The sequence below is a fragment of the Aotus nancymaae genome, unplaced genomic scaffold (assembly GCF_030222135.1).
Source record: "Aotus nancymaae isolate 86718 unplaced genomic scaffold, 86718_ANA_hifiasm-v0.15.2.pri h1tg000089l, whole genome shotgun sequence".
Taxonomy (NCBI): domain Eukaryota; kingdom Metazoa; phylum Chordata; class Mammalia; order Primates; family Aotidae; genus Aotus; species Aotus nancymaae.
In genome coordinates this window covers 23,229,777-23,251,760 of record NW_026988504.1, presented here as the reverse complement: position 1 = coordinate 23,251,760, position 21,984 = coordinate 23,229,777, and the positions used below count along the sequence as shown (strand labels likewise).

General features: G+C 51.3%; 1 protein-coding gene across 3 annotated transcripts; it reads right to left on the bottom strand.

Moving 5' to 3' along the window:
• Nucleotides 1-238: 238 nt before the first annotated feature.
• Nucleotides 239-21,804, bottom strand: MEOX1 (mesenchyme homeobox 1). Of its 3 annotated transcripts, XM_012444146.2 has the most exons (3): nucleotides 20,938-21,804; nucleotides 3,031-3,203; nucleotides 239-1,955 (listed from the first exon to the last, which is right to left on the bottom strand). In XM_012444146.2, the coding sequence occupies exons 1-3, from the start codon at nucleotides 21,404-21,406 to the stop codon at nucleotides 1,833-1,835; spliced, it is 765 nt and encodes a 254-aa protein (XP_012299569.1). In that variant the 5' UTR covers nucleotides 21,407-21,804; the 3' UTR covers nucleotides 239-1,832. The 3 variants fall into 3 exon arrangements, with proteins under 3 accessions (XP_012299569.1, XP_012299570.1, XP_012299568.1); XM_012444147.2 differs by lacking the exon at nucleotides 3,031-3,203; XM_012444145.2 differs by lacking the exon at nucleotides 239-1,955 and having other exon boundaries at nucleotides 1,983-3,203.
• Between the last annotated feature and the right edge of the window lie 180 nt (nucleotides 21,805-21,984).

Sequence of the window (21,984 nt, the reverse complement as noted above, 5' to 3'; positions counted from 1 at the left end):
GGATGGTTTAGTTTGTGGTCAAGTTTCCTTTATTAACAAAAGAGTTCATCTTTTGTTTCCAAAACACTATTTGATAGGTCATAGTTTAGGGAAACTGAAAGCTAGTTTTACAATGAGAAATGAAGACCAGGCATTTGCATGGGAGAAAAGATTTTTTTTCTGCGACGATTCTATTTTGTACCCACCTTTTGAGAAACTAAAGGGGGACACCTCAATCTAGGTCATTTCTTCCCTTTTTCTCTTGCTTCTAGACATTGTCTCGTCAATCAGAAGGCTGCACACAAGAGCTGTGGTTGTTAGCCCTGCAAAGAAAAAGGCTGGGAACTTTGCTTTTTATTGATTTTATTTCTCCAAGAGTTTTCTTACAAAGCGAATTGACCTTGCACAATTAGCTTGATGTAATCTTAAGAAAATATATGAAGTATGCTTTAGAAAAAAAATCATCCTCTAACCAGCCATCTCATTTGGCGATCATTTTCCACAGCTTTTGTCCTCTTTGGGGTGGGGAGGTGGGGTTATTTTTACATGTGAACGATTAAATCTGCGTACAAGAGATCCAAACTTGCGTGGACCTCCCTCTGCAACACCAGCTGGTGTTGGGAGACAGAACTCTGAGGCAGGCCAGGGGGTCGATCCCCCAGGCTGTTTGACCATCAGTCCTCAAGTGGCATCCCAGAAGACCTGGCTGAGGTCTGAGCAGTCCACACACAAAAACCTAGCACTTCCTCCCACAATAACAGCATGTGTAGAACACACAGGGAGAGCTTAAATCCATCCCATGGAGGAAGAGGGATTTTCTTGTCCCCTTTGCAGACACTTAGCTGGAGAACCTTCCACGCCAGGGTTCCACGTCTCCAGGCCCTCACCTGGCAGCCCTCATTATTATTTCCCCACCCCCTCCAGAATGTAGGGGACACTTTCTGGCCCCTACGTTGTTTCCAGCTCCTAGTAGTTAAACTCAACAACTGGGCATCTGGAGAGGTTTTCAATCCAGAAATTGTGGATTTCAAAGGAATAGCTGCTCCTTTCCTCTGGACACTGCTTAACAGCCCCTGCTGAATCCCTAAATTGATTTTGATTCTGAAGCAGCAGGTGCTATCATGGGTTCATTCTTTGTCCACCCAGTCAAGCCTGTGTGGATGGGCCTGTATGGGGACACAGTAACCTGTATCAGGCTATTTTGCTGTCTTCTCTAGTCAGTGCTCAGAAGTGTCCCCACTTAGCCAACAAGTTTGGAGACAGGGATAGGTTTCTGGCTTGCAGCAGCTGAGTTGCTGTCCTTGACTCTCCTCGTTCTGATTTTTCTTGGTGTTCGGGACAACTAAGGGGCCCCAAAGCCTTAGATGTACAGCCTGCAGAGGAAAGGTGGGTCAGGGTGTGTGTGTCTCCATCATTTCCTTCCTTTTGAAGCATTTACTTTCCGAGTCGCCAGCTGGTTCCAAAGCTCCTCTCCCACCAGGCCAGGTGGTGTCCAGACCAGGAGGAAGCCTGGCTGACACAGGAGAACGGTGGTAGGAGGAGGTGTGGGTGGCAGCCAAGAGGCCCTGAGAAGCAGTGTCCCTGAAGCTGTTCCCAGATTCATCCAGCCCAGTAGGATCGCTGTCTGATTCCATGAGAGTGTGGGAAGCAAAGGCCCTAGGGAAGAGGCTGCTAAGAGGCTGGACAGAACTTCCTGGAAGACTCCCAGGAATGCTGGGCGGTTTCATATCCAAGAGTCAGTGAAAGATGTGGAGAGGCTGCCTGGCTGGGAAGGAAGAAGGTGAAGGTGGGAATGGGGTAGGGGTAGCTGGGGAGGGGCTCAGTCCTCAGTCATTTTTTCTCTATGCAGAATCTCACTCTGAACTTGGAGAGGCTGCAGAGTCCCCATCCTCAGGGTCCTGCCCACTGGGGGAGATGGGCTGACCTCCCTTCACACGCTTCCACTTCATCCTTCGGTTCTGGAACCACACTTTGACCTGGGGGAGGAAGCAAAGGAGCCTGGTCACTGCAGGGCTGGTGTGACCTCCTCCCATATCAATGCTCAGGCTGGCCAGGGTGTAACTCCAGGGACCCCAGCTTGAAACCATCACTTACTACTCCCTACTCCCTCAAAGGCCCCAGGAACTGAGACCAAAGAGAGGACACACCAATCTGCCCAGAGGGTCTGTCTTGTGTCTTGGTATAAAGCCCCAGACAGGGGAACAAGTTCTAAAAGCACTCTGCATTGGCCCCACCCCCTTCACATGGCCTGCTCCGCAGGTACCAAGTCCCATTGCCTCCCCCTCCATTCCTCAAGGGTCTGGGAGCAGAGATCATCAACCTTATCCTCAGGCATGTGTATCGAGCACTTTTTGGTTTAGACAGCTTTGGTCAACACATTTTCTCATCTGAGCTTCAGTGTTACTTGCAGGATTATGATCCCATTTTGCAGATGGAGACCCAGAGGTCCCAGGACTAGGAGAAGTGATAGAGGCAGGACTGTTATTATTACTATGCTTCCATATCAGAGCATGGGTGTGGGGGGTGGGACGGCTGAGGGAAAGTCCAAAACAAAGATCCAGGGAAGTTTCTCAAAGTGTGCCCAGGAACTAGTGGCATATCCAGAGCACCTGGGGAACGTACTGGAAATACAGACTCTCAGACCCACTCGTTATGGCAAAATCGCTCTCCAGACCTCTGGAATCCACATTTTGAACAAGTGCCTTGGGGATTCCAACATATACTCAAGTTCGGGAATAGGCAGACCGGAGGTCCCAACCTAGCTGCATATGAGAATCACCTAGGGGGCCTTTGAAAAATTCCGAGGCCTGTATCCCATCCCAGACCAATTAAAATCATCCCTAGGTTGATTTTCATCTTTCATCATCTCCCACCCAGACATCAGCGCTACTAAAATCTCCCCAGGTGATTCTCAGGTATGGCCACAGTTGAGAACCACTGGACTGAGTGGAGGAGGAAGAAAAAGGAGAAGGTCCAGGGATGGGTGGCAGGAAAGTAGGGAAGGGAGGGAGATGAGAGAGCAGAGAGGAGGAGGGGCTGCCGGGGGCGCACCTGGCGCTCAGAGAGGTCCAGGTTTACAGCGATCTCGTATCTGCGGAGCCGAGTCAGGTAGTTATGGTGGGCAAACTCCGCCTCGAGCTCCCGCAGCTGCTCCTTGGTGAAGGCTGTCCTCTCCTTGCGGGCCTTGCTGCTGCCGTCTGGCTTCCCTCGGCTCTCTTGGTTGTCTAGGGAGAGAGGACCCCAAACAGGAAGATGTGGGCTGAAGGAGACTCCATTCCCTTTCTTTTGTCCTTGAGCAACTAGGCAGCCTTTCCCAGTCTCCCTTAGTTTCACAGGATGCTGAGAAAGCTACGCTGCCCCTTTTGTTCCTTCTGGTGTCTTGCCCATCTTAGAACTGGGAACTTTTTTTTGGCTTCCAATTTCAGGTACCTGCTCCCTCCCCAGCCCCCCACCACCAAACCTTCTTTTATTCCCAAAGCACAAGAAGCTACTCTTGGCTGTTTAATGATGTCTACTCCCCAGCCCACCCACCAGCATGTCATAACTGGTGGCCGTAAGCTTGTGGGGTGAGATGAGATGCTGTAAAAGCCTCAAAATGTGGTCCCAAGATCAGCAGCATCAGCCTTACCTGAGAACTTGTTAGGACTGCAAATCCTAGCCTCACTCCAGACCTACTAAGTCAGAAGCTCTGGGGGTGGCGCTCAGCAATCTATTTTAATAAACCCTCCAGATGCGTCTGGTGCATGGTCAAGTCCACTGCTGTACGACCTCACCTCTCAAACGAGGGCCTGGATGCCAGCAGCATCAGCAGCACCAGGGAGCTATTCAGATCTGAAGGATCTCAGGCCTGCCCCAGACCTGCCTACCCAATCAGAATCTGCCCCAGAGGGCCAAGTCTGGAAAGCCATCTGGACCCCTCCAAAGGAGGCTCCTGTTAGAATCAGTGTGGCTCAGTCATAACTGCCAACAGGGTCCAGGACACACCCTGTACCAGGTGCTGTACCTGACAAATATCAGCCTCTTAATCCTCAATAGCCCAACCAAGTGGTTCTAGTATTAGCCTCACTTTATGGACCAGAAAATGAACATGGAGACGTTAAACAGATTGTCCAAGTTTATTAAGCCAAGGGGTGTGGGAGACAAGAATCATATTCAGGCGGTTTGACTCATACATACTGTTCAAATGAAAAATATGTAGGGGCCGGGCACGGTGGCTCACGCCTGTAATCTCAGCACTTTGGGTGGCCAAGACGGGCGGATCATGAGGTCAGGAGTTCAAGACCATCCTGGCCAACACGGTGAAACCACGTCTCTAATAAAAATACAAAAAATTAGCCTGGCGTGGTGGCACGCTCCTGTAATCCCAGCTATTTAGGAGGCTGAGGCAGGAGAATCGTTTGAACCCAGGAGGCGGAGGTCGCAGTGGGCCGAGATCGCGTCATTGCACTCCAGCCTGGGCGATACAGCAAGACTAATAATAATAATAATAATAATAATAAAGTAGGAAGGGCTTACAAATGGTAAAGTTCTGAATAAATAAAAGGGCTGCGTGGTTATCTCTTGAGCAGACGGTGGGAGGCAGCTCTACCTTCACTTTAATGAATGGAGCTGGTGGGTGGAGAGGAGGCGGGGCAGAGACCACACACCTACACCATTAACTCTCAACACAAGCCATGTGGCCAGGGAATGGCTGCAGGAGCCATGCGTAAGGGGCTCTAACATTTAAGTCTTTCGGTTGTTCATCGTCCTCATTTTATAGACACGGAGACCGTGGTTTGTAGTGAGGTGCTTTACTGAAACCTGCACCCCAACTTCCTGCTCCCTGAAAGACCCGTCTCTGCCTTGCTGGACAGTGTTGGAAGGGGAGTCCTGTTTTCAAAGGCCGAGTCTAAGCTACCTGGAAGCCTGGGCTGGGGAATTTAGACCAGCTAGTCTAAGGCAGAGAAGCCGTCCATGCAGGCGCCTAAGCAGCCGCATTGGGAGTGAGTGGCGAGGCAGGAACCCCACCTTAACCCGGCGATCCTCTTCGCAGCTTTGAGTCTAGCTGGTTCTCTTCCCAACACCTCCCTCTACTGCTTTCCACGCAATCCCCCTTCGTATTCCAGTTTCCCCGTCCTCCGCCCCCGTTCCCCACTGCCTTGGGCTGGGCGGCTCTGGAGCCGGAGGAGAGCGGTAAAATGATCTGGGCGCCTGGCCAGGCCCACCTCGCGCTGCGCGTCCCTGGTCCCGCCGCGGGATGGAAGGGGAGTGGGTGCCGCCGTTCCAGGAACCAGAGAAGGCGGGGGAGGGGCCTGATAGTCCCGGTGCCCTGGTCAGGGGTGTCGCGGCGCCCTGGCCCGGGGGTCCGCGTCCGATCCGGGTTGGCCGCCCGTGGGGCGCGCCCATGGAGCAGGGCAGGGGGCCGAGTTCCCGGCGCGGGCTGCCTGCCCGGCGGCCTCTGGCTCCCGGCCGGAGAAGGCAGGCCCAGACCCTCCGGAAGCGGGAGCGTGGGCTGGAGGGAAGGACGCGCAGGCCCGGGCCGGGGTCCCCGAGGAGCCCTCTGGCCTTGGCCGCCAGCGTCGCGCCCCCTCCTGGCAGCAGGCCCGGGAGGGTCGGTCACGAGCGGATGACGGCCTTCCCGGAGCACAGCCCGGCCCGCGGGCCCGGAGAGAGTCAGGAAACCCGGGCTTAGACGCCGGGCGCGGTCGGAGACTGTTTTCCCAGTCTCCTCCTGCCCCAGGGCTCCGCGTTTCCCAGCCCTTCCTTTCCACGGTTGCCGGGAGTGGATAGCCCAGAGGACTGGCGCAGAGGCTTGAATCCTGAATCTCCTTGCTGGGGAGTTTGAGAAAGTCACTTAACCTCTCTGGGCGTTGGTCTCCTCATCAAGAAATTGAAAACAATTTCACCTCGGATTATTGGAAGACTGAATGAGTTAATATGTGTGTGCAAAATGCTATTAAAATCTAAAAGTGGCTCACGCCTGTAAACCCAGCACTTTGGAAGGCCAAGGCGGGCAGATCTCCTAAGGTCAGCAGTTCAAGACCAGCCTGGACAACATTGTGAAACCCCGTCTTTACTAAAAATACAAAAAGTGTGGTGAAGGGGGCCTGTAATCCCAGCTACTCTGGAGGCGGAGGCAGGAGAATCATTTGAGCCCGGGAGGCGGAGGTTGTAATGAGCCAAGACTGTGCCACTGCACTCCAGCCTGGGCGACAGTCTCAAAAAAAAAAAAAAAAAAAACCATCTAAAAGTTCTGGACAAATATATTCTCCAATTTATCAGCTCCACGAGATGCCGCCTGATGGGCTGGGATAGAAACAGCTGTGCTTCTGGAAGGCTTCTGTGTGTGCCCAGAGGCGTCCGTGGCTTTAACCTCACCAGCAGCAGCCTGTAAGTGGATGCTGCTCTTACCCCTTTAGCGCTCTTACATGGGTTTGTGTGATGACTTGATTAATAGCTCTCTCCTCCGGGAAACACTTTTTCTGACTCTAGCCTCTAGTCGTAGTTGCTTCTGTAACCTGGCACAACTGCCCCCCTACCCCACCCTACCCCAACCAGTTTTGCACGTAATCCTTCCAGAGAGAAGAGGAAAAAGTACTTGCTAAATCATCCTGTTATACAGAGGAGGCAGCCTCAGACAGGCCCAGGAACTTGCCCAGAGTGCCTGGCAGTTTTTAGGTAGTAGAAGGGAGATTTGAACCCAGATCCATCTGATTAGAATCTAGGCTCTCCAGCATCTCCTGGCTGGCTGGCCCAGTTGGGGCCTGGAGCTGGACCATGGCGGCTCAGCTTGTCACCACTTCCAGGTCCCCTGGAGGCTCCACCCTGTTTGCTACCCACACCTACCCTCCTCCGAGACCTGCTTAGGTGTGCACAGGTGCCCCATGGCATCCCCCAAAACAACTCCTCCTGCCCCAGTTCTGTACATAGTCCTCCCTAGAGAGAAGAGGGAAACGCAGGAGAGGACCCCTTTGGAGCAGGTCTTGGCCTGGTTGTGTGGGCAGGGCAGCTGGTCACTGCCAGCCGAGCTATGCCCCATCCCTGGCCACCTCTCCTCTCCTGTCTCTTATTCTTCTGATTTAGCCTCTGGGGCTCCAGCGACGATTTCCAGCAGAGGAAACAGGAAGCAGCAGCCTGGGTTGGGAGCTGAGGGTCTCAGCTAACCCCCTGTGTGAACCTGGGGATGATACCTAGTAATGGCAAGTGGGATGGATACTGGCTCTAGGAAGGTGCTAATCCCTTGTCAACTTCCCAGAGTGGGATCAACTGTCACCACTGTTGGAAATGATAAAGGGACCAGAAGTATGGGAAGCAAGCTCTGAAAGCTCAAGTGGAGGGCCGGGCGCGGTGGCTCACGCATGTAATCCCAGAACTTTGGGAGGCCGAGGCGGGTGGATCATGAGGTCTAGAGATTGAGACCAGCCTGGCCAATGTGGTGAAACCCCATCTCTACTAAAAATACAAAAAAAAATTAGCCGGGTGTGGTGGCACGCACCTGTAGTCCCAGGTACTCGGGAGGCTGAGGCAGAAGAATCGCTTGAACCCAGGAGGTGGAGGTTGCAGTGAGCCGAGATTGCGCCACAGCACTCCAGCCTGGAGACAGAGCAAGACTCCGTCTCAAAAAAAAAAAAAAAAAGGTAAAAAGAAAGTGGAAGTGGAAGTTATGGTTCTCTTTGTTCTGCAACAGTATTACAAATTGCAACATATTCATCAAGATGGACACACTGTGAGTGCTTGCATGCCATTTTTGGCCGGGAGTTATTTGGTCACCCCGCTCATGGGCACAGTTCCTGTGCACCCTACCACAGGAAAGTAACTCATGCATCCCAGGATGGTTTGTTCCCAGGATAGTACAACTTTGTTAGGGAGCCTTCCTCGCCTCTCTGGGCCTCAGTTTCCCCATGTGTAGAAGTATGGGATTGGACTGGATTCTATTTCTGCCAGGGAGCTGGTGTCAGGGTTCCTTCCCGGTACATAAGCCCTGATGCCCTGCACTCCCTACTCTCCTGTTGAGAATCCCTGGCCTTGATGAAATCCGAGGCTTCACCAAGTTCACATATTCTTGTCTCGGCTCCTAGTTTCTCCCTTCAGTCGGATCTGAGGTCTTGTTGTGTGCTGTGTTTCAAAGCCCTCCCCAGCCTTCCCACGGCCCAGTAATCAGGGCTCTGTTGGGCCGTTTCTCTCTCCCTGCCCCGAGCTGTGTAGAGGGAAGTTATATTTGCAGAAGTGTCGGAGGACCTGTTGGTGAACCTGGGCCTTAGCACTCGTAGGTGAGGGAGGCACTGAGGAAGAGCTGTTGGACCTCAGGCAAGTCCTTTAGATTCTTGGAGCTTCAACTTCCTCATTTGTAAAGCAAGAATAGCTACACCGCTGTGCTCATAAGGCTGAGAAGTAACATGAGCTGGGTAGCGCGTTGACACTTAGCACAGTGCCTGCATTCCATGGAAGCTCGGTTCACTAGAAACATCAGAAGGAGTTCTACTGGAGATGATATCTGGGATGACTCATGGACAGAGCTTAGACACTATGCTCCTTAAGGCACCACATCTTCAGACCTGTGTGAAAGGGTTACCTTTTTTTTTTTTTTTTTTGAGACAGAGTCTCACTCTTCTCTCCCAGGCTGGAGTGCAATGGTGTGATCTTGGCTCACTGTAATCTCTGCCTCCCAAGTTCAAGCGATTCTTCTGCCTCAGCCTCCCAAGTAGCTGGGATTACAGGCGTGTACCACCACTCCCAGCTAATTTTTGTATTTTTAATAGAGACAAGGTTTCACCGTGTTTGGCCAGGCTGGTCTCAAACTCCTGACCTCAGGTGATCCACCCACCTCGGCCTCCCAGAGTGCTAGGATTACAGGCGTGAGCCACCGTACCCAGCCTAGGCCACTATTGCTGCAGCCTTTGGGGGCCCACAATTCCAGGCACAATAACTAGATGAGTCACATGGCAATCCATCACTCCTCCTGTGCTGCTTCTCTCTTGGGGGCCGCAGCTGCCTCTTCCAGGACTTTGGAGGGAGAACTCTGGCCCTCAGCTGTCTGCCTCTGTGGTTAGGGAGGAGCTGCCCCACCCCAGCCCCTGCATGACCCTCACCCTCCGCTGGAGCAGGGCTGTGAGGGAACAGTCAACAGCGCCCAGAGAAATGCAAACGGTGTGTGTGTTATTGTGGTTTCCACCATGAGCTTCCACACCATCCAGGGCAAATTATTTCATACATAGCTGCCATGTTTGGCCGGCCTTCCTAAAGTGAGCAAACAGCTTTATCAGAGCTATGGGGAGGTTCAGACAGACCCAGTGGAACGTGCCTTTCTGGAGTTCTGTACTCTACAGTCCAGCTCTCAGGGCACCAATTTACATAAATGCATATTCAAAATAAGACAGGCGGCCAAATGCCCCACATTCAAATAGCACTTTGCAGTTGACAAGGGATTTCTTTCCCCCAAAGAGAACTTATTTTAGGCTTTCGCAGATACTACAGAATCATAGAAAGTAGAGGTGGGAAGGACTTAGAGATGGTCAATGTCACCTTTCCATTTTATAGGTGAGCCTAGAGAAGGTAACAAACTCATGTAGTGACACACAGCAAATCAGGGGCAGAACTGGGCCTAGAACCCAGATTTTCTTGATAGGAAGCTGTTTCCACCCTACTGGGCTGGTTCCTGTTGTATCCTGTTAATTATTCCATTAGGTAGGTAAGATCCACATGACCCCATTGAACAGATGAGCAAGTTAAGACCCAGAGACTAAATGGCTTGCCCAAGGCCCCTGGGAACAGTCTAGGGCTATAGCCTCATGTCACACTGCCCCAGGGGAATGATGAGTAGGGAGGCTGTACCTATCGTAGGGACATTGTCTGGGTCTGGGTTCAGGTCTGTCTCCCTGGGACTTCCCAGAGAGGGAAGAAGAAGGGAGTATTTGGAGCATGACATCAGTAGGTGAAACCTTGGCAAATCCTCTGAAAACACTGTCTGTGGCTTCCTGCAATGTCACAGCATAGACATTTTGATGTCTTCATAAGTTCTGCTACCTTCAACCTCAGAAGGAGGGGTCAAAGCCCATGGAAATAGAAAATACTTGGATGGAGCTAGCCAAGACTGGTTGATGTTCACATCTGGGACCTCCCTGGCTTCCTGGGGTTGGGCTGACTTTTTCACTGAGCCCTGCCCCACCCCAATGTCCAGGCCCTTTCCCTCTCCTGTAGGTGCCTAAAGAGACATGGGCAGGGCTCCAGCCTTTCTGAGGAGCCCAGCAGTGGGGCCAGGGAATTCAAGGGATGATTCATGGGAGAGAGGCAGGTTCTTCTGGAATGAAAATGCCTGGTGCTAGTCTTTGCTAGGGTCCCAGGTGGGGTAGGTTGGTGAGGGGGAAGAGCAGCAGCTTTCAAGAGGGGCTGGGAGGGGCGTGGGCAGTGCTGGGTTTTGCTTATGTTTGTAAGTTCCAGATGTCATCCTCAGCTGTCACCAAAGGAAGTGTGGCCTTGAGACCCAGGTCCACTGCTCACACTGTTCTACCTGGCATGCAAGGAAAACAAGGGGGAAGAAAACAGAAAAGGACGGGGGTGGGTCCTGGCCAGAGCCCAGGGAGCCTAACTGGGTGGGAAGCCCAAGTAATGGGCAGAGAGGGAGTTGGGCAAAGAGGCCAGCTCTGGAGGTCTGCAGGGGCTCTGAGTCCTGCCTCTCAGACAGAAAGGATGCTTTGCCTCTGAATTAGCCTCCTCCCTGGGCCCAGGTGCCCCTGATTTATTCAAGCCAGAGAAATAGGTGAGTGGGCAGGATCCCTGATTCCCTAGCATGGCAGAGTGGTGGGACAAAGCTGAGTGGCCCCTGGGCTGGCCTTTTTACAGTGCACGGGCTCGTCGGACCTTTCTCTCTTTGCTGTTGGTCAGGATCCTGCTGCCTCAACAGAAATTGACTATCTCCAGAGCTTCTGACTGTACCTGATCGGGGCCCGAGCAGGCCCAGGCATGAGATTTGTGCTGGAGCCTCTGAGTTCAGATGGCGGCCAAGGCCTGAGTCCTGCTTTGGACTCTGAGCTTTCTTTCCTTGTCAGAAGAGGCGGTCAGGAGCTCTAACCAGAAGGCCAGGATGCCCAGAGGGACACTGGCTGAGTGTGGAGTTGCTGTCTCCCCTCCCACGCTGGCCACTCTGGACCATAAAACTTCTTCCTCACTGGGGATTCTGGACATGGACTAGGGACAAGAGGGGCTGCTGCAGCTGTGCACCCCAAAAACCACACCCCACCCAGCACTGCCACAACCCTAGATCAGTGATATCCTCAGAGTCAGGCAGGCCCAGCTGATGTCAGGGGACAAAGACTCAGCAGAGCTCAGGTCACTCTGACCTGACTTTGAACATGGGTAACCTGACGCAGCCAGCCAGCATCAGGGGAAGACTTTAAAGAGAGAAGGGTACTCATTTGTGGGTTTGGGAAAAGTGGACTCTGCATCTCTGATGTCATTTAGTCCCACAGCCACCCACCTTATGAAGTAAGTACTGTCATCCTCATTCCTCAGAGGAGACGAGGACTCAGGAAGGGTTAGGACTCACCCACGTCCACACAGCCAGGAAGTTGTGGATCAGGGACCTGAACCTGGGTTACCTGGCGAATGCACTTGACCTCAGTCTCTCACCACCCTTCCTCATATTACCGCTCTGTGGCCCAGCAAGGGGGTGAGTGTGGGCATGAGATCTCCTGTGTGGGACTCGGCATCACTCTGGCGACCAGGTGACACTTACTGGAGTTGTCCATTTATTTCATTCTCATCTCTATCATTGCCTTTTTTTTTTTAAATCTTAAGACAGAGTCTCACTCTGTCTTCCCGGCTGGAGTGCAGTGGCACGATCTTGGCTCACAGCAACCTCCACTTCCCTGGTTTAAGTGATTTTCCTGCCTCAGCCTCCTGAGTATCTGGGACTACAGATGTGAGCCACCATGCCTGACTCATTTTAGTATTTTTAGTAGAGATGGGGTTTTACCATGTTGGCCAGGCTGATCTCAAACTCCTGACCTCAAGTGATCCGCCTGTCTCAGCCTCCCAAAGAGCTGGGATCACAGGCGTGAGCCACCTCGCCTGGCCCCATTGCCTCTTTTCTGTCTTCCTCTGCCAAGCAGCCCTGTTCTTGAGAGATTCATTCCTAAAACTGCCTCCAGTGTTTATGTCTCTACTTGTAAGTGTAAGATGGGAACTCAGGGATCTGCTGGTGGCTAGAAACAACTCCCTGTCTCGAGTGGAAGGGCTCTAGCGGCCAACAGGACCCTGGGTTAGCAAAGCTCTGGGGTCAGGCACACATTGGGGGGGTTGCTTTCACCAAAGGGGCTTTCAGCTGGAGGGTCTGTGCCACAGCTTGAACTTTGTCCCTTGTTCCTGTCCCCGTACAGTCCCTGTGTGGGCTGAATTGTGCTTCCCTCCCCAATTCCTGTGTTGAAGCCGTAACCCCAGTGCCTGAGTGTGTCTGTATGTGGACACAGGGCCTTTAAAGAGGGGATTAAGTTAAAATGAAGCTGTTAGGGCGGGTCGCAATCCAATTTGCTTATAAGAGGAGGAGATTAGGGGCCGGGGGCGGTGGCTCATGCCTATAATCCCAGCACTTTGGGAGGCTGAGGCGGGCGGACCACCTGAGATCAGGAGTTCGAAACCAGCCTGGTCAACACGGTGAAACCTCATCTCTACTAAAAATACAAAAAACTAGCCGGTCATGGTGGTGGGAGCCTGTAATCCCAGCTACTCGGGAGGCTGAGGCAGGAGAATTGCCTGAACCCAGGAGGCGGAGGTTGCAGTGAGCCGAGATCGAGCCACTGCACTCCAGCCAGAGCAACAGCAAAACTCAAAAAAAAAAAAAAAAAAAAAAGGAGATTAGGATATACAGAGACATGCCAGGGAAAGACGGGGCACTGGGGAAAGACCGTGTGAGGACACAAGAGGGTGGCCATCTTCAAGCCCAGGAGAGAGGCTGTAGGAGAAACCAGACCTCCTGGTACCTTGATTGTAGATTTCTAGTCCCCAGAACTGGGAGAAAATGAATTTCTGTGGCTGAAGCCACCCAGTCAGGGGTGTTTTGTTACGGCAGCCTGAGCAGACTAAGATACCCCTCAACTCCCCACAGCCAGTGCTTGTCACAGAGGACTGAGAAGGAGTGAGGTCCTGAGGGGTGCTTAGAAAGGCTGATGCTAGCCTATAGGAGACCTCTGTGCTTAGAAAAAGGTGCCTTTTTCTCTAGAATGGAGAACACAGCCACACGCCCCTGTGATGGCTGACCCTCTAGCTGTCCAGCATGGTGGTGCCTCTACCTGCCCAGTCATGGCAGCCCCACTTGCTTCCCAACCATGGTAGCCCTGGTGCCTCTGGGGTCAGTACCCCGTGGAGGGTTCCCGCAGAGTCAACCCAGCATGCACGTGGGTGTTTATGTCTCTTTCTGACCCCAGCACTCACTCTGACCCTGTGCTGGTTTTATGATTGAAGTCTGGCTCTCTGAAAATTGTTCTCATAAGTGAGACTGTGAAAATCTTGAAGCATTTCATAGAAGCATATGGCACAGGGTAGATATCTTCATGCCAGGCACTGGAAAAAATGAATGAATGACAGGCTGCAGTTGAGGCCACTGACCAGACATTCAATGGGCTTCTCCTGTGGGCAAATATTTCACCAGGTGCCAGGGAGACTGCACAGGTGGATCAGATATTATTCTACCCCTCCAGACACTTCCATTTCAGGGAGAGAGGCAGCTGTATGCATCTATATGTCTGGATACAAGGCCAGTTGTCCTTTGATGCTACTATGGAGGTATAAACACAAAACATTATGGTACTGGAACAAAGACAGACATAGATCAATGGAATAGAATAGAGAGGCCAGAAATAATGGCCACATATATGGTCAAATGATCTTTAATAAAGTTGTCAAGGCTACACAATGGGAAAAGGATGTCTCTTCAACAAGTGGTGCTGGGAAAACTGTATACTCACATGTAAAAGTTGGACCCTTACCTTACACCATGTACAAAAGTTAATTCACAATAGATTAAAGACCTAAATGTAAGACCTAAAAATATAAAACTAGAAGAAAACACAAGGAAATCTTCATGACACTGGATTTGGCAATGATTCCTTGGCTAAAACTTCAAAAACAGGCAACAAAAGCAGAAACGGACAAGTGGGATTGCATCAAACTTAGAAAATGTCTGCACAGCAAAGGAAGCAATCAACAGAGGGAAAAGGCGACCTAGGCCGGGCGCGGTGGCTCACGCCTGTAATCCCAGCACTTTGGGAGGCGGAGGTGGGCAGATCACCTGAGGTCAGGAGTTCAAGACCAGCCTGGCCAACATGGAGAAACCCCATCTCTATTTTTTTAAAGATAAAAATAATAATAATGATAAAGAAAAGGCGACCTATGGCGTGGAAGAGAATGTTTGCAAACCCTATGTCTGATGGGGGGTTGATATCCAGAATATATAAAGAACTACAACTCAACAACAAAAAGCCCCCAAAGCCAGGCACGGTGGCTCGTGCCTGTAGTCCCAGCTACTCGGGAGGCTGAGGTGGGAGGATCGCTTGAGCCCAGGAGTTCTGGGCTGTAGTGCGCTATGCCGATCGGGTGTCCGCACTAAGTTCGTCATCGATATGGTGACCTCCCAGGAGCGGGGAACCACCAGGTTGCCTAAGGAGGGGTGAACTAGCCTAGGTTGGAAACGGAGCAGGTCAAAACTCCCATGCTGATCAGTAGTGGGATCGCGCCTGTGAATAGCCACTGCACTCCAGCCTGGGCAACATAGCAAGACTCCATCTCTTAAAAAAAAAATGCCCCCAAAATCCAGTTAAAAATGAGCAAGGGGGCTGAGCACAGTGTCTCATGCTTGTAATCCCAGGATTTGGGGAGGCTGAGTGGGAGAATCGCTGGAGCTCAGGAAGATGAGGCTGTAGTGAACTGATTGTGCCACCACACTCCAGCCTGAGCAATAGAGAGAGAGCGAGACTATCTTTAAAAAAAAAAAAAAAAGGCAAAGTACTTGAATAGACATTTCTCTACAGAAGATATGCAAATGGCCAAGAAGTATGTAAAAAGATGCTCAACATCACTAATCATTAGGGAGATGCAAATCAGAACCACAATGAGATAGCATCTCATACCCGTTAAGATGGTTACCAACAAAAACAAAACAAAACCAAAAAAACCACAAAACTAGTGTTGGCGAGGATGAAGAGAAAACTGGAACCCTTGTGTACTGGTGGTGGGAATGTAACGTGGTGCAGCTGCTATGGAAAACAGTATGATGTTTCCTGAAAAAATTAAAAATATGGCCAGGTGCAGTGGTTCACACCTGTAACCCTAGCACTTTGGGAGGCCGCGGTGGGAGGACTGCTTGAGGCCAAGAGCTCAAAACCAACCTGGCCAGCATAGCGCGACCCTGTCTGTATTTTTTTGATAAATAATTTTTTTGAAAAGTTAAAAATACAATTACTACATGATCTGGCAGTTTCCCTTCTGGGTATACACTCAACAGAATTGAAAACACTCTCCGGGAGGTATTTGCACACTCAGGTTCATTGCAGCATTGTTCACAATTGCTGAGAGGTAGGAGCAACCTAAATGTTCATCAACAGATGAATGGATAAAGAAATCTGGTATATCCATACAATGGAATGTTATTCTGCCTTAAGAAAGAAGGAGGCCAGGCACGGTGGCTCACACCTATAATTCCAGCACTAGGGGAGGCCAAGGTGGGAGGATTGCTAGAGGCCCAGAATTCAACACCTGCCTGGGCAGCATAGCAAGACCCCATATTAAAGAAGAAGAAGAAGAAGAAAATCCTGTCACATGCTACAACCTGGGTGAAACTTGACATTATGCCAAGTGAAATAAGCCACTCACAAAGACAAATATTGCCTGATTTCACTTATATGAGGTATCTAAAATAGTCAAACCCTTAGAAACAGAAAGTAGAATGGTGATTGCTAGGGGATGGTGGAAGGGGAAAAGGGGAGTTGTTGAATGGATATGGAGTTTCTTTTTTGCAAGATGAAAAGTTGTAGAAATCGATTGTACAACTACTGTATGTATCACATAAAAACTGTTAAGACGGTAAGTTTTATGTTATGTGTATTTGACCACAATTTTTTTTTTTTGAGATGGTGTCTCGCTCTGTCATCAGGCTGGAGTGCAGTGGTGCAATCTCGGCTCACTACAACCTCTGCCTCCCAGGTTCAAGAGATTCTTCTGCCTCAGCCTCCTTAGTAATTGGGACTATAGGCATATGCAACCATGCCCGGCTAATTTTTTGTATTTTTAGTAGAGATGGGGTTTCAACGTGTTAGCCAAGATGGTCTTGATCTCTTGACCTCGTGATCCACCTGCCTCAGCCTCCCAAAGTGCTGGGATTACAGGCGTGAGCCACCGCGCCCGGCTGACCACAATTTTTAAAAAAGGAGATTTCAAATATAAGATGTCCCAGGTAAGAAATCTCAGGAGAGTTCCTTTATGAAGAAACTGCAAGCTAAAGTGAGAAACTCAACACAGAGTCTAGCAGAAACCTCTTTGAAACTTCTTAACTATAGCTTTGTCTGATACCATGTTACATACAAGTGTAGCTATAAAGTTTTGAAAAAGAAGGAAAAAAATATTCTTGGAAGGGGTGGTTTTTGAGTTGATGGTTTTTAAGCGGGACTTCAACAGGCAGAAGTGTGGGGAAGGGAAGGGTGCTCTAAGCAAGGAGAAACCGCCAGAGCACAGTCAGAGGGGGAAGAAAACACAGGATGTGTTTACAAGGTCAGTCCCCTGGTGTGGCTTCATGGCAGGGATCGTGGAGGGGAACTGGGGGAGGTGGCCGGCAAAGGGGCATCGGGAGGGGAAGTGGGAGAGAGAGGCCCATTTGTGGAGTTGTACACCATAGGTGAATTTGTGGTTGGGCAGAGGCAGGCAGAGAAATTGCAAGGAGAAATTGGGGCAGGACAGCTCTGGGAACACATGTGTTGGAGCTGAAGAAGGATGAGACAAATCACGTCTGATTAAAGGCACGTCTCAGCAGAGGGAGGACGTGAGAGCAGGAGGGAGCAGTGCTGAGTTCTAGCACCACGGCTTTCCCAGGTGGGCGATCAGATTCACCTGCAGCCACTCTAATCACATGCAACCTTTCCTTGAACCCCATCAGGAACCCACCACAAAATCCCTCATTCCCATAAATTAAAGACAACCACAGTAGCAAGGACAGTTTGGGGGAAAACAACAGTGGCCTCACAGCTGTCCCTGCCAGCAGGGGCCTTTAACCCCCATTGACCTGGGGCTGGGAGTGGTTTGGGTAAGTTAACACCATCCTGGTCTCCAGGGTGGAGAAGTGCCAAGGGCCAGGGACCTTTATTTCTTCTTCTTCTTTTTTTTTTTTTGAGACAGAGTCCCACTGTCACCGAGGCTGAAGTGCAGTGGTGTGATCTCTGTTCACTGCAACCTCTACCTCCTGAGTTCAAGCTATTCTCCTGCCTCAGCCTCCCGAGTAGCTGGGATTATAGGTGCCTGCCACCATGTCTGGTTAATTTTTTTTTTTTTTTTTTTTTTGTATTTTTAGTAGACACAGGGTTTCATTTTTTTTTTTTTGAGCCGGAGTTTCGCTCTTGTTACCCAGGCTGGAGTGCAATGGCGCGATCTTGGCTCACCGCAACCTCCGCCTCCTGGGTTCAGGCAATTCTCCTGCCTCAGCCTCCTGAGTAGCTGGGATTACAGGCATGCACCACCATGCCCAGCTAATTTTTTGTATTTTTAGTAGAGACGGGGTTTCACCATGTTGACCAGGATGGTCTCGATCTCTTGACCTCGTGATCCACCCGCCTCGGCCTCCCAAAGTGCTGGGATTACAGGCGTGAGCCACCGCGCCCGGCCCCTGAGACAGGGTTTCATCATGTTGGCCAGCAGGCTGGTCTTGAACTCCTGGCCTCAAGTGATCTGCCCACCTCAGCCTCCCAAAGTGTGAGCCACCATGCCTGGCCAACCCTGCTTTCTCGATCATTTCTTTGAGTAGATAAGCTCCAGATTACACAGGAGTGAGCAGGGAGCAGCTGAAGGAGATGGCAGAGGAGGAAGGGAGAGCAGAGAATGTTCCTCTTGCAACAAACTTTCAATTTTTGGAGGCTTCTCAGCCACTCCAAAAGGGGTGCATTTGTCAGGCCCAAGTCACTCACAATCTCTCCAGCAGGTCTCTGAGCTCTATGCTCCTCACTGATGACAACAGGACCAAAATGATTGCCAGAAGTTCCCCAGACTCAGGAATTTCTGAGACAGCACAATTGAAATATTCAATTCCACCATCCCCATAAATAAAGAAATATTTGTCAGATCTTACATTCTGAAGGCTGGTTCAGGAAATATGGGCATGATACCATTCACAGCTGCTATTTATTGAACTCCTACTATGTGCCAGGCACAGAGTTAATCTCATGGATCACTGCATCTAACCTTCACAGAGACTCTCTACGGAAGGTGCTGCTGCTGTATTCCCATTTTACAGCTAGGCAAACAGAGGCTGGAAGAAGTTAAGAACTTTCCCAAAGTCATGCAGCCAAAAGTTGCAGTGCTGACACTGCAGCCTGTCTGTCTGATGGGAAGAGCTATGGAAAACACGTTTCTGATCAATGCTGGTTAACCTTCCAGAGACCACTCAGCCCAGACTTGGGGAGACCCAAATGAGAGGGCATGCCCAAACCCTCTGTAATCAAGATCAATAATATTTTAAGGCAATATTTTTAAAAACAAAAATTAATGCAAAAAATTGATGATGAAAAAATATCAATTTTAGAGAAAGGATCCAATCACAGGCTCAGGACTAGCAGGGTTGGGGAGGGGGAGGGTTCTTTGTGAGGTTTGCCTTTTCTGAGCTGAATTCCAGATTCCTGGAGTAGGTTATGAGCCTTGCTCGTCACTTTCCCCTTCTATTTATTTATTTATTCATTTGAGAGGGAGTTTTGCTCTTGTCGCCCAGGTGAAGTGCAATGGCACAATCTTGGCCGTTCGGCAGAGGGTGTCCCTGTATTCCTGGGTGGCCAGTTGCTTGGCGTGAATGCTCTCTCTGCATTGCAGGGCCATCGGCCACTTGCCGAAAGGACAGCTGGTGCATTTAGATTTTGCTGAGACTCAGAATGCTGAAAGACTCTGCCTGCGCCCAGCAGCCTCTGGGCTTTGCTATCCCTTCCCACTGCCGTTGGCTCCCAGTACCCTGGAAAGTGGCAGGCGCCGCCACCAGGGGGAAAGTTCTTCAACCCAGCTTACAGCTGAGAGTTCCTGCGCGTCCTCGGCACATTTCCTGCCAGGGGTAGGATGAGTTCATTTTTGGGATGGGGATCTAACTGGCTGGAGGTTCAGAAGGCCCCACTGTTTAGTGACGGGTTCCTATCACCCATTGTGAGCTCACCGAGGGGCTTCTTCAAGCAGGAGGACCAAAGATCATTTCTAAGTGAGCATTTCAAATCTACAGAAGGGTTGATATCGGGTCTGAAGCCTGAGGTTCGAGCGCACTTCTAGGGTGACCAATTATCCTGTTTGCCTGGGACTGCGGGGTTTCCCAGGACACAGGATTTTCAGTGCTCAAACTGGAGAAGTCCTGGGCAAATGGAGATGAGCTGCTCACTCTTTTTTGACCCCAATCTTTCTGTGTTCTCACAAACTTCCAGTCTCTCATTTTGCACACTGAGAGAGTCGAGATACGAATAAAATCTGCTTTATTCGTATATGAATAAAACCCAAAGGGCTAGCGTCAGTATCCCACAGCACCTAGAACCTCCCCATCAGGGCACATCCCACTGCAGACAGGCCTCTGCAGGACCCTTCTTCCTCTCAGTTTGAGCTTTTTTGGGTGAGACCCCTTCGTTCACCTTAGCATTCCTGGGGCTTGGCTAAGAGCAGAAACTCAGGAAAGCTGTGCTACGTCCAAAGTGCCTTGTAAAGAAACCCAGAGCGTTCCTGCTTGTTAATTGGTGCCCTCCTTTTCCGGCCTGCCCTGGTTAGCCCCACGGGAAGGTCCTCTACAGGCTCCGACAGACAGGCATGCCCCCGAGGGCGGCTGTCAGGAGGACCACAGGGCAGCACAGGCAGGAGGCCTGGACACTACCGTGTTCTGAATAAGGTTGGGATAAGGAATCGGACGAAAGGTGAACAGGCAGTGTGAGAAGCCAGGGAGGGCCTGGTGGGGAGGTGAGGAGGCAGCAGATCCCCACCCTGGGGAAGAGAAGGGCTTTAGCTAGGATCTTAACAAACAGGCCAACCTCACCCTCCAGCCACTGGGACTCCAGCACAGACTCCCTCGGCTGCCTGCCTCCCTGACTTTCTCGCAGGCTGCCCATCCCTCGCAGCTCCTTGAGGGGCTGCATTCCTGGGGGCGGGGGGTGGTCAGCCCGATCTCAGGCTGTCCCCTGGGCCTGGGCATAGTCCAGCTCTGCAGGGTGATACCTGGTAGGCAGTCTGCCCCAAACCTCAGCCCTCCATCCCCGCCTCGCCCCTTCACTCTCCCATCCTAGTCCCAGGCCTACTTCTCTGCCTCTAGGCTCCTGGACACATAGGGTCCTGGCTTTGGGTGGCCACCCAGGGTCCCAGCTTCAGTCTCAGCTGACTTCCTTGGTAAGTGAGGCCTGTGGCTCTAGGACCACTTGGGGCTGGCCAAAGCATGGTGGGGAGGAATATGACTCAACAGCAGCCTGATTCAGGAAAGCCCCTCACCAGTCCCGTCAGTCTGCACCCAGAGGATCCATTTCATGTGTCCTCCAAATCCTTGCTGATCCTTTTTCATTCTCTTGCTGGGACATCTTTTCTGGGGCCCAGGAGTGCTGGGACACAGACGCTGTCCCCATCACCAGAGAATCCTAGAACTCTCAGTGGAAGAAACCACTAGTCTCCTGCATTTGGATAGGCTAGACAGAAATTCATGGTCAGAGCACCTAGGCACAGAGAGGGTGAGTAACCTCCCCAAGGTCACACAGTAAAGGAACGATCAGCAGCTCCTGAGCCACCTACCTGAACTCTCCTTTCTCCGCCTGGATGACTTCTTCTCTGTCTCATTGGCAGTGCTCCCAAGCACCCCGTAGTCCTTGCCTGGGCCTCCTGTGGTGTCCACCAGGCCCAGGCTGCCGGTCCCCATTTCCTTGGAACCCCCTGCCGGGCTTGAGTTGGGCCTGCGCCGGGCCTCTGAGACAGGGAAGTGCCAGTTGGGGGACTGTGGGAAAGCCGGGTGCTGCTCAGTGAAGATGCGCTCCTCCTGGGGCAGGCTGTGTGGGGTGGCCGCCAGGCAGGAGGCCGAGAAGTCAGGGTATGTTGCCGTTGCTGTCGCCGGGAAGTCTGGTTTCTGGTGGAAGGAGAACGGGGTTGGCGGGTAGTGGGGTAGCCCTGAGGCCCCATTGCCTTCTGAGTGGGGGTTTCGAAGGCAGCCCCAGATGGGGGCTGGGGGCTGGAGGTTCCTCATGCAGCTGCTGGCCACGGGATCCATCTGCTGTCCGCGGCACGCCTCAGTCCTTTCAAAGATTTGACTCTTTATACTTTTTATGTTCAGTTTTTTTTAAATGCAAAAGAAAAATAAAATAGGGAAAAATGTTCAATAGAAAATTTACCCCAGGACCGAAAACAAAAACCAAAACTAAAATCTCTCTTTAAAGGACACACACGTGGCCAGATACTCCTGTGCGTGTGCACACACCTATGTCGGGCTTCCTCCTGCCCCTCCGACGCACCAGCCTGCCTACTGGGGTCCCCTATACGTGTATTTGTCGCCAATGACACTAAACATTTTCACTGTCCCAACCCAGACACACCAGCTGATGAGGAGCTTGCCCTGGAGCCCGGAGCAAATGCCTGCAGAGGGCTGGACCAGGGCTGCTGGGACACACTTTTAAATCCTGCGGTGGGGAGAGAGTGACAAATTTCTGAAGTGAAATGTGAGAGAGGAGAGGGAGGGGTTAACCCGCACACACAAGATCCCCTCCAACCAAAACCCTAGCAGGCAACTATTAATCATCAGAAACCTTATATGCACATCTAATGGGATTTGCAGATGGAGACTTTTAAAGA

Bases quoted from the DNA above. Each gene is read 5' to 3' on its own strand.
- MEOX1 (XM_012444145.2), bottom strand. From the start codon at position 21,406: ATGGATCCCGTGGCCAGCAGCTGCATGAGGAACCTCCAGCCCCCAGCC. The intron at 3,204-20,937 runs GTAGGTGGCTCA...CTCTCTCCCTAG, and splicing joins GCGGAGAAAGGAGAGTTCAG to ACAACCAAGAGAGCCGAGGG.